At 39.9% G+C, this 11,869-nt stretch overlaps 1 protein-coding gene across 39 annotated transcripts in view; it reads left to right on the top strand.

Annotated features, from left to right (window-relative positions):
* The first annotated feature begins 390 nt into the window (after positions 1-390).
* The window catches only part of SGIP1 (SH3GL interacting endocytic adaptor 1), a 216,292-nt gene continuing 204,813 nt past the window's right edge, over positions 391-11,869 (top strand). For 12 of the 39 annotated variants that reach the window (XM_019019444.3, XM_055350206.2, XM_019019440.4 and 9 more), the window contains exon 1: positions 1,262-1,649. In XM_019019444.3, the coding sequence (XP_018874989.2) occupies positions 1,640-1,649 (10 nt within the window). In that variant the 5' untranslated portion in view covers positions 1,262-1,639. The other 27 variants (XM_055350337.2, XM_055350323.2, XM_055350307.2 and 24 more) reach the window with 8 other exon arrangements.

Below are 11,869 nucleotides of genomic sequence, written 5' to 3'. Positions count from 1 at the left end.
CATAGGCTGCCCTGCCCTTTTCTTCCTTCGCTGTCTGAGCTTTCTTGAAGGGAACCAAGGGTCCCAAGGGTCGTAGATCCCCCAGGCCTGGGCCCTTCTGAAAGGCTCCATGGTCTCTGGAGAGCAGTCAGGTGACAGACTGAACCCAACCGAGCCCAGTGACACAACTTCCCACTTAGGCAACTACACAGCCCCCAGATCCCATCCCTGGAAGCTTCAAAACCCTGGGCTCCGCCACAACCAGGCACAACTGCCTCCCTCCAGGTTTCCACTTGGGTGAATGAATAGGCTTGAAGGCGACACCAGATGCAGGAGGCGCGTCGCGGAGAAACGTGTCATTTAGGAGAAAGTTTGTTTCTTACAGAGACTGCAGTTGGCAGCTGCAGCCCCAGTCGGTTGCGAGAAAAGCTCCCCACCTGGGGAAGCGAGGCCGCTCCCGTGTGCGCTCGGCGGGGAGGACGCGGTGGCGGCGGGACTCGAACTCCCCGGTCGTCGAAGGGCGCCCCGCAGGGTCCCGTCTGTAGCCCGGAGGGCGAGCCCAGGTTGGAATGGGAGGGAGCCGGCGTGCACAGCTGTCTTTGGTCGGGCTCAGGCTTCCGCTCCCTGCCTGCTCCCCTTTCCAGCCTCCCGCCCCAGAAACGATCTCGAGCGTTGCCAGTTTGATTCCAGAGCCCCACTCGGGTGGGTTCTTTTGTTTCTTTGTTTTAATGACAGTTCCCAGCTCTTCAGCATGTCATGCGCAATTAATTCCCTGGCTCTCACGAAGGCAGCTGGGGTGAAATTTCTTCTGCATCATCCTTTTGGGGATAATTGTTTATGATGTGACGTCAGTCGGATTGATTTTTCTCTCTTGAATGAAGGGTGGGAGGGGAGAAAGAGAGACGGAGAGAGAGAGAGAGAGACGCACAGATGTGCACGGAGGCCACAGACACTGACATTTGGAATTCCTTCAGGGTAAAAGGACACCGGAATGGGAGCTTAGAAGTGTGCTGCTAAGATTTCCGGCTGCACGGAATTATTAAGTTTTTCTTAAAAAAACAAAAAAAGAAAGAAAGAAAGAAAAAGAAAAGAACCCCCTCCGCAGCGAGCCACTTAGGTGCTCCTTTCACGCCAGAGTCCCCTGTTAAGGTGGCAGCCCTTGATAACTAATCTCGGGCACCCAGCCGCTTCTGTAAGCTTAAGGAGACGACGAGGAGAGGCGGGGGAAGTGCGTCACCAGGTGGGGAAGGGGCTGTGTATTTGGTGACAAGCGGGAGGCGATGGGGGTGGAGGGGAATGGGGACGGGAAATAGGTTCTGTGTGCTCTCCGGGGGTATTGTGTCAGGAGATGCAGGCTGGCTACCATGTGACGCGGTCCAAAGCTGAAGGGATTGGCCGAGGCAGCGCAGGCGGTGCAGCTCGGCCAGCTTGCCTTTCCTCTCCCTTTCTCTCAGCATCTTCTTGGTAGCCTGCCTGTAGGTGAAGAAGCACCAGCAGCATCCATGGCCTGTCTTTTGGCTTAACACTTATCTCTTTGGCTTCAGCAGCGGACGGAATAGACCTCAGCAGCGGCGTGGTGAGGACTTAGCTGGGACCTGGAATCGTATCCTCCTGTGTTTTTTCAGACTCCTTGGAAATTAAGGAATGCAATTCTGCCACCATGATGGAAGGTAGGATGCTTTCTGCTATGGTTGACTGGCTTCAGGCAAGGTTTGGGCAGAACAGCATTGAAGAATATGTGCAGCCAGTGTATGTGGCGGTTCTAGAACCTGGTTGCCAAGGTTTTGCAAGCAGAAATGCTGCAGTTTGCTTGCAGTGGATCTGGGCTCAGACTAATGGAATCAAACCACAGGGCTGCTGCCTAGCTCAGAACCTACAGAGCTCCCAGCTCCTTTGAGAGAGAAAAGCCTAAAGTGTTTGCAGGGAGCTGAGATGGAGCTAGGAAAGAGCTTGCAGAGCAAATAAGTTGGGCGAGAAGATAAGGTTTTCTGTTCTGGGTTCCTGGGACTACACTGATTAAACATTTACAATGGAAACTTGTTTTCTGAAATTGACATTAGACAGGAGAGGTCATTAACAGAGTTATCCATACAGACATTTTCAGTGAACTGTTTAAAATTGTGAAAATTCTCATAAGGTATTTTTATCTCTGCAGTTTACATCATATTATTGGGATGGGGAGGGCAGCAAATTTGGTCCATAAACTGTAGTTGTATGAGAATGTCATTGCAACAGAATGAAAAATATAAGGAAAATATCCGGGCCTCTTGCCTCCTGATTCGGGGTCTTATCAGGTTAAAAAAGAATTTTGTGCTCCCTTAAATGCTTTCCCTGTCCAATGGATTTTAGCCAAGTATCAAATGATTATTTGCTGATGATCTTTTCGCATATTCAATATTGAGTGTAAGGAGGAACTTTCCCTGGAGAGATGCTATTTAAACTATATTTTATTCTGCTAAATTACCCTTCCCAGTCTGATGCTGTGACAGCCAAGATTGTCTCAAAAAAAGCAGCAAGCTGATCAGGAAAGAAGCAAGCAGCTCTATGCAGGCTTTGATTTTCTGTTTTCACACTATAGGATGGTGCAAAACTCCTGGCCTTTCCTAAGATGACAGGCAGAAATTTGTCCCCAGCCTGGATTTCACAATGCAGAATTGAGTGCATAATGGGTCTCAAATCAGCCATGAAAATGGCAGAGAGGCCACCTCTTAAGCCAAGGTTTGTCCTACGGATTTTAACTATTCCTTAGAAATTTACCAAAATGGAATAAGAGGAGGAAGGTTTCATAAAAACAGCAGTGTAGCCTGTACTTATTTGGCAGAAATGAATTCTTTTTGCTCTCCCTGTCATCATGTCAAACATTGTTAATGTGATTTGGGGGAGTGAAGAATTCTAGAGTCAAAACCCACAGATTTTAGAAGATAACCTTAAAAGAGAGGTTGAGTATGATTTTGTTATGGAGCTGAGTCTTGTTTGCAAAAGGCTCTCAAGCTAGCCCTTTAAATCCAGGCCTAAATAAATTGAGATTGCTAACACTCTCAGATTAAATCATTTTCATTAATTCAAAATTGATTTAATCTTTGAATAACAAGGCAAGACAAACAGAGTGTTATTTATGCACTTTTCAATTAAAAGCTCATGTGGATTATCTTCTTCAGAAAAAATATCTTGCCTGTAGAGGTACTGTATTTCTCCAGCTCAACTTCATATAGCATTTCTTAAAAATGCATCTGCACACATTCTGATTAGATTTCAGTGTTGCATAGAGAATCGGATGCTCTTTCTTTTCACTTCTTGCCTTGCAAACCATGGCACTAAAGTATCTTCTTTGAAGGTTGTAACGTTTTTTGATGCTCATGAATGATTCTCCCGGTAATATGGTCTATTGTGCCATCCAAGAATGTCAGTTCAAAGCTCTGTGATAAGCTTATCCAGGCTGCCTAAACCAAAATGAGAACTGCAACAAAGACTGGTGCTGGAGCTGAATTAGCACTATTGCTCTGGGTTTGCCAAATTTATCTAATGAACGATGTTATCTTAGCACTGGTATGAATTAGAGGTTATACTATGGATATAGTTGTCTTTCACCAGATCTTTTGCAAGAGAAATTGGACAGGTGTTCCCACTGGCTTAAATAGCTAAATGAAATTAACATTTATTTCTACCCATAGCTCCTACTTAAATGTTTTTAAGCCTTATTATCTTAATAGTTCGGTGGCCTTAGAAAGGTAAATAGGAGCTTAACCAAAAATCAATTTGCTATCAGTTGCCTTCCAACTTAGTTGACAGTCTTTTTGGCAATATACATTCATGTTTCTGGTATTGCATGGCAGAATTTCACCTCTGAATTGCTCTTATTCTGAAGGTGTGGTATATAATTATTATTTCGACTTAACTCATCTCTAGAGATTGCCAGCCTCTGTACATCTACCACAATAACCTTGGAAAGATAAGGAACCTCATAAAAGGCACCCCAAATTTGTCATGGCAGCTCTTTGTTGAAACATTAGGGGACTCTGAGAATGTGCCACCAAACATCTAGTTAAAATCATATTTCTTCTGAACTAGTGTGTCTCACACACACACATAGAGTCATCCACCCAAACACATTTCTGGAAAGGAAGAAAACATATATTTGCACTCGTGTGGATGTACATTTCTATATTGCTAAAGTGTTTTAGTCTGCTGCTCAGAAAAAGCATGGCCATGGCAACTTTTCAAAGGCACTTCTCTACTTTGTGTAAAGCAAGAGTAAACAAATATTCAGCAGAATGGGTCATAGTAAACTACGTTTTGTTTGTGTGGAACAGGATATAGGCTCCATTCATTCAATGCCTATTGGAAATCCATCCAATCGTAGATGATAAATGTTATTACCTCCTCAGTGATCCTAATTTTGTGGAAGTCAACGAAATAATTCCCCAGGGACCACAAGCAGGTGATTAGTGGTTTGTGGCTCCATGGTTCTTTTAACATATTTTAATTAAAAAACATATTTTAAGGGACTTGATTTGTTACTTCCTGCATACTTTATCTTTTGGCAGTGGTTGGCATTGAATTGTTTCTTTTCTAAAGAAAGCTACATGATCTGGAGCCTTCTGTAGTACAAATATGAAAGGAAAGATGATGAGCAAAGGGAATTATTAACTAAGGAGTGTACATATTGGCTAAGCTTACAATGAAATCTATGTGGTTAGGGCAACTATTCAAGGACTATTTTTTGATATATTATTATTAAAGTTTGAAAATGGCATTCTTTAGCTATCCTTTCTAAGATAACTGGAACTAAGTCAGAGTTTCTTGGGCTATCTGTCTATTTGTGAGGGTGTCTAGAAAGTACTTTCCTTGTTCACATAGGCCCAACTGAAGGCGTTTTGTGTTTTTAGTTCCATATTCAGGCTCTTAGGTGCTATACTAGAAAGATAAGTTTCTGGGTGCCAATGGTTTCATTTTATATGACAATTTAAAAAATTAACAAGCAAATATTTTTAAGAGCTTACTGGGTTTAATTATAATATTCAGGATAATTTAATATATTTTATTATATTTACTACTCATAATAACCTGAAATTAACTATATTGTATATATGGTGCTTTTTTCAGTCCTTTTCTACATTTCAAAAGTAAAAATAATGCATTGAGGCAAAAAAATGGTGGAGTGAAATTTGAACCTACATCCATTTAACCACAAAGCTCATGTTTTTGACCCTCTAGGAACCTCTTAGTTTTGCTTTGCATCAGGTTGGGCATGTTGAAAATTGAAAATAAAAGCCTAATTGAAAAATAGGCTGTAGTGCCTTTGGTTGCATATTCAGTGTCTCTCGGTTTTAAATATGAATATTCACAGAACTATACCCTTTAATTTCTTACTAATGCCTTTTATGTCCAAAATCATTATTTAAAAAATTTTGCATAATTGAAGAGTAACTAAACTTCTGTTGTTGCAATAAACCTTATAAACACTAAGAACTTCTTCTTTTCCTATCTAGAAACAGAGTTTTACTAAAATAACATTTGGAAAATTCTTTGGTTTGGTCAGAAAAGAGCAAGACATCTTGAAGCTGGAGCTGTTCATTTTGTATTTAGTTAAGAAGTTTTAAAGGGAATGCTTCTAATTTTCCTACTGATTCTCTTCTTTAAATGATGAAATTACTTTAGAAAATCTAAACATGCAGATAGAAGATTCCAATATATGTTCCATCACTTGTGTAATTTCTCATCTTCTCCAGTGTTCTGTATCATAAAGAACCTCTTTAGATATATATGTTCCCATCCAAATGTCAGGGGTCATCTTTATACTTCTAAAAAGAATATGGAGTCTTTAAAAAAATTAAATTAGATAAACCATACTAGAAGACTCTGGATCATTCTTTCTGTTGGATGTAGCACACACACTATCCATGTTTCAAATAAACAAGGTACAGGAAGTTACCAACTCACAATTTTTATGTTCCTGAAAGTTTGTTTGTGAGTTGGTTACTTGGAACATGTTTTCCCATAGGAATAATGATACAAATAATAGAGTCTCACACAAGTCCATCAAAGGCTATTAACCCAATATCTACCTAACATGCAAATATTTGCCATAAAATGTGTAAAGAACAGTATGGTTCCCATAGTAATCAAATAGAAGAAAATTATGGCATTAAATGTGTTTTTAATTTTGGATGTTGCTGTTTGAAGGAAAGAAGCTTTAATTGGAGGACAATGAAGAGCTGGAGAAAAAATTGGAAGGTATTTTTAGAATACCATCAAATACTTTAGGTATTTTCAGAAGTTTTAGATACTCATGACACTGGATTTTTCAATTATGTTCAATTTTACCTTCATACTTGTGGCTTATCTTTTCTCAATTCAATTTTATCATACGAACTGCTTTTAAATTATGAGTAAAGTCATGATGTAAACTCACAGACTGAATTAAAAGTGGGAGAGGGAATTTACTGAGATAATTCTAAAGGAGTTGGAAAAGAGAAAAATGATAAGGGATTATTATGAATTTGGGCTCATGTGTCTGAGTAAGTCCCATTTGGAGAAATTAACTGAATAAGAAAGAGGTCATAGGTAGAACAGAATTGAGGAGCATAGTAAAAGCAGGAAAAAGTAGGGTGTGAGGAAGAGGTATTGGGTCTCACAGGTTTGTGTGCTAACTACCAAATTAGGTGTGGGCACATAATGGCAAGCTTTCCATGGGAGAGAGACTGGGGAAGTGCATTTAGACTTGGGAAGCGATGGGCCTCTATTCTTGGAACTTGTATGTTGGTTAACTACATCTGCAGGATATTAGAAAGATCTGATATTAGAAAGATATTAGGCATCTAGAATTAAATACTTCACATGGCATGACTTCCTTGTTTAAGAAAACTTCTATATCTTCCCATTTCTCTTAAAATCCATAGGCTACAAGACCCTGCATGCTCTGGCCTCCTGTGCCTTTTCAAGCTCATCAAATACTTCACTCACACTGAAAGCCACACTGCCTGCCTCCTCGTGTTTAGAATAAACACTTTGATGCCTCAGGGCTTTTTCTTTGCCTAAAACACTCCTTTTGCAGGTCATGGAGTTACCAATTCTCTTGTGGTCCCAGCAAAACTGTCACCTCCTCAGGCAGCCTTTGCTATCATCCTTGTCATCTCAAACATATATCCTGGGCTACTGAGTCCATCTCAGCCCGCTCTCTCTCCTCAGAGCTGTGTTTATGGCTTGTGGTTGCTTTCAGTGCGTGGGCTGAATCTCTCACTCAAATGTAAGCTCCACGAAGGCAGAAATCTGGTCTACCATTTTCATCTCTGTATCCTTAGCTCTTGGCACACTATAAATACTTAACATGTTTATTAATTGAATACTTGAACAAAACTAGATATAAATGGCTCAGATAACTGTATACTATTCATTATTAGGTATTATTTTGGGCATTATGATGGACATAAGAAAAAACTGCTCAAATGTGTATTCTCACTGGAGAAATAAAATCAATAAACATGAAACAATTAGGAAATAAGACAATATTCTGCAGTGATAAATTATGAGAAATAGATAATATATATTGAGATGCAAAAAAAAAGAAATAGTTCATTTGAAAATATGTACTTGAGCTTGAATTGTTTTGGTGATGAGCTCCTAGGAAATGATTTCATAATGAAAAGAGGCACATTGTAGCACCACCATTCAAAGAATTCCCAGAGTCAGTTTTGTCAGTATCCTGGATGCTTTTTTTCTTTTCTCTCTTCCTTTGCCTTCCTTGCATTTCTGCCTTTCCTTTCTCTACTTTTCTCATTCTTCCATCCCACCTTTCCCTTCCTGGGTTCTCATTCCTTTTCTCTGGTTTATGACCAAGCCTGAAAATGGTGGCTTATAAAGCCAGCAGGTTCGACTTGGAATGTGGGAAAGTATTTTTAAATAAATGAGTGAATGTAAACGAGTGTAATGTTGTTCGGTGTATTTGTGTGTACAGTGGCAATGTCATGGAATATGAGATTTTTCAGATGCAAATTACTCCTGATTGAAGAATTTGTTAATCTTAGGAGCTCAATGTGTTAGCTGATTTTATGCAGTTGGGCTTTTTGGTTGAAAGAGCATGAACCCAGAAGTCAGACTTGAGTTTGAGTCTAAGTGTTGTGACTGCCTGGCTGTATGCCATGAGAAAGTTACTTTACATTCCTGGGCTCTGTTTCCTTGCAAACAAAATGAGATAATTGATGTGCCATACCTCTAGAACTTCCAGCTCTAACAGTCTCTGGCATTTGCTGAATGATTAGGATTCCTCACATCTACTCCCTCCAAGGTTTGAATTCTAATGACTGACTCCTTTTCCTCTCACCTCAGAATATATTCATCCCTGACACACAAATAATTCAAATGCATTACTATCTGCCTTTTATTAGTTTAATTTTTCTCTATGTTTATTCTGCATCCACAATTTACTTTTGCCTCTTTGCTGCACTGGAACACAAAAAGTGCATTTATGGCAACCCTCTTCTGCAACTCCTAGTCTGGAACTGTTTATTTATTCATCAAATATTCTGTATCGAATGCACACTAGGCATTATTCTAAGTGCCATAAGCTCAGTAGTGAACAAAACAGATTAAAATGTCTGCCCATGTGGGCATCCTTTTGCAGAAGTCAGTCAGCATGAGCTTATGTGATCCATGGATCAAGTGACAGGTGAGCATTCAGAAGTCTAGCATTCAGATACCTGTTCTGTGAATGTCTTGTGACAGTGCCCCTTGGGCTCATTCTTCTCACACATTTAATAAATGAATGAGTGTCATGTCCTTGTCTTAGCTCACCATTCCAAGCCCAAAGTTATAGCTGAGAGCTCAGCAACAACTCTAGGCTTGAACATTTTCACAGAAAAGATGTAAATGCCATGAAAGTGTCATTCCAGGATCAAAATTACACATCTACTCACATGTTTTTTGGTGTATACCAAAAACTTTCATTTTTATTTTTGGTTCATATCCACTTCTGTTATGTGTCAGGACTAGTGGTTTAGGATTTTTGAAAGCTTGTGTGGAGTTACCTGTGTTTCTTCTCTTTAACAAACAATTTAAGGAGGAAAATATTGAGCTCACTTAGGGCGTTGTCAAAGATTATGTGACATTTGCACATGCTTAAAAGTTTTAAAAATGCTTTATTCATCTAACAGATACACCTAGAGTGTTTCTGATATCTCAGGTGCTGTACTAGGCACAATGAAATGGCAGCAAAACACAAGGCAACAATGTCCCCCTTCTTCAGAAGCATGGAGTCTAGTATATGATACCACATTAGCATGTACATATTTTATTCGTGCAATGTCTCTGTGTGGTAGAAAGAATAAGTACAGTAATCCTCCCTTATCTGCAGAGGATATGTTCCAACATCCCCAGCAGATGCCTGAAACTACAGATATTACCAAACCTTATATGTACTGTGCTTTTTCCTATACATATATATGAGATAAAGATGATTTATATATATAATTATATATATACCTTCATAGGTATCAATCAGTAGGTATCAGTTTTACCTATGATCATTTTACCTTTATCATAGGTAAAATTAAATTTACCTATGATAAAGTTAATTTGTAAATAAGGCACAGTAGGAGATTGGCAACAATAACGAATAATAAAATTTAGAACAGTTATAACAATCTGCTGTAATAAAAGTTATGCGAATGTGGTGTCTGTCTCAAAATATTTTGTTATACAGTATGCACCTCTCTTCTGATGATGTGAGATGTTACAGTGCCTACACGATGAGATGAAGTGGAGTGAATGACGTATGCATTGTGACACAGCATTAGGCTGCCATTGACCTTGAACACAGGCACTGCGATATGCAACAACATGATGACTGAGACGACTACTAAGTGACTAAGAGCAGGTAGTGTAGACGGCATGGATACACTGGACAATGGACTGATTCATGTCCCAGACAGGATGGAGTAGGATGGCACGAGATTTCATTACACTACTCACAATGGTGTGCAATTTAAAACTTATGAATTGGTTATTTCTATAATTTTTCATTTAATATTTTCAGATCACAGTTGACTGTGGGTAACTGAACCCACAGAAAATGAAACCTCGGATAAGGAGGGACTTTTGTATTACTATCCTTATTTTAAACAGAAGGAAACTAGGGCCCACCAAGGTTAAGTGACACTCAAGGTGACCACCTTACCAGTGGCAGAACCAGCACTTATCAGCCAGGCTTGACTCCTAATTAAGTGCTGTTTATTCGTATAATGGCGTAACTGGAAAATCTTGCTCATATCCAAAGTGTTTGGCCTAGGTCTCTGACTGGCAAGTAAACAGCAGATTGTTTAAATCTGACTGGATGTTTCAAAAGCCTTCTTCAGAACTAAGCAAGTTAATTTTATTATCAGGTCATGATCTTTCAGAACGGTCATCAACTTGAAGAAGGCCACCTCACACAGAAGGATTTTATCCCAGTGGGCTCTTTTCAGTAGCTCAGTAGAAAATTTTCACAATTTTCTGAGGAAGAGCGTCATGATGTGATGGTCACTAGTCCAGTGCACTCTAAACTTTCACAGCTTACCTTCTACCACACATTTTATCAGAAAGCCTGGTTCCCACCACGAACAAAAGCCCTTTTTTTTTCCCCTGAGGAGGACAGCTCGGTGTTCACTGATATTTTATGAAAGCTGTGGCTATTATCATGAAAACATGGTAATGTGTGCCATCATTTGAAGATTAACCAAATGGGTTCAACCTCATTTTAGAGTTACAGAAACCAAGGCCAAATGAAAAGACTTACCTAAGGATTTTTATTCTCTCTGTAAGAGGACAAGTCAAAGTTTATTTTAGTAATGATTCCAAAACTGTGAATAGACAAAGACTTGGAGCCCGTGGTGTTTTTCACGTTCAAAGGTGCTGAGGCAGGCTGGGTGACTGCCAAAAGACACAAATGAATGTGTCCCCAGGGTCATCGTTCTACTGAGTACACATACAATGTGACCATTTATAGCTCTCTCCCCTGATTTTCTCAGTGAGTCAGTACAGTGTGGGGGGAAGGGCCAGGACTTGAAGAGGGACTATACCGCCTCTGTGACTGGGTGACCTTGAGTGAGTTCTGGAACGGTTGGCCTCAGCTTCCCCATTTGTAAGGGGAGAATAATGCTGGCTACCTACCTCGTAGAGTCATTATGAAGAGCAAATGAAATAATAAATATACATCTGTGGTGCAGATGTCAGTTTTTTTCTCAGACAGTTTTCTCTCAGCCTGTATACCCACGATAAAGTTTAATTTATAAATTAGGCACAGTAAGAGATTAGCAATAATAACTAATAATAAAATAGAACAGTTTCCATTGTTCTATTGGGTGTTACTTGTGGATTTCTTAGCCTTTGGAGGCTAGACATTACTGCTTGCTCTTTTGCTTTTTCTGTAAATTATTGCTGTACCTCTCCTGAAGACAGGTCTTACAGATTTCTTTCTCCTCTTCACCATACTATTAAGTTACAAGCATACTCTATCATCCTTTATTCTCAATGTCCATGTGCTAGGCCACCCCTTTCTTGGACATGTACAGCATCACTAATCAATCACAGCCATCTTTCTCCCTAGCTTTAGTATCTATCTCAACATCATATTCCAGGAAATTCCTGTGAATTGATTGGAATTGGCACATGAGATGATATTACCTTGCATTCCTTACCACAAGCAGTTTCCCAAAGTTGAAACACAGGGAATAAAACTAGAATACAGGCCGGGAGAGGTGGCTCATACCTGTAATTCCAGCCCTTAGGGAGGCCGAGGCAGGTGGATCACTTGAAGCCAGGAGTTACAGACCAGGCTGGCCAACATGGCGAGACCCTGCCTCTACTAAAATTACAAAAAAATTAGCTGGGCATGGTGGTGCGCACCTGTACTCCCAGC

Source organism: Gorilla gorilla, chromosome 1 (genome assembly GCF_029281585.2).
Source record: "Gorilla gorilla gorilla isolate KB3781 chromosome 1, NHGRI_mGorGor1-v2.1_pri, whole genome shotgun sequence".
Lineage (NCBI taxonomy): Eukaryota > Metazoa > Chordata > Mammalia > Primates > Hominidae > Gorilla > Gorilla gorilla.
The sequence above is the reverse complement of the archived record's forward strand: the minus strand, read 5'-3'. Positions and strand labels throughout refer to the sequence as shown.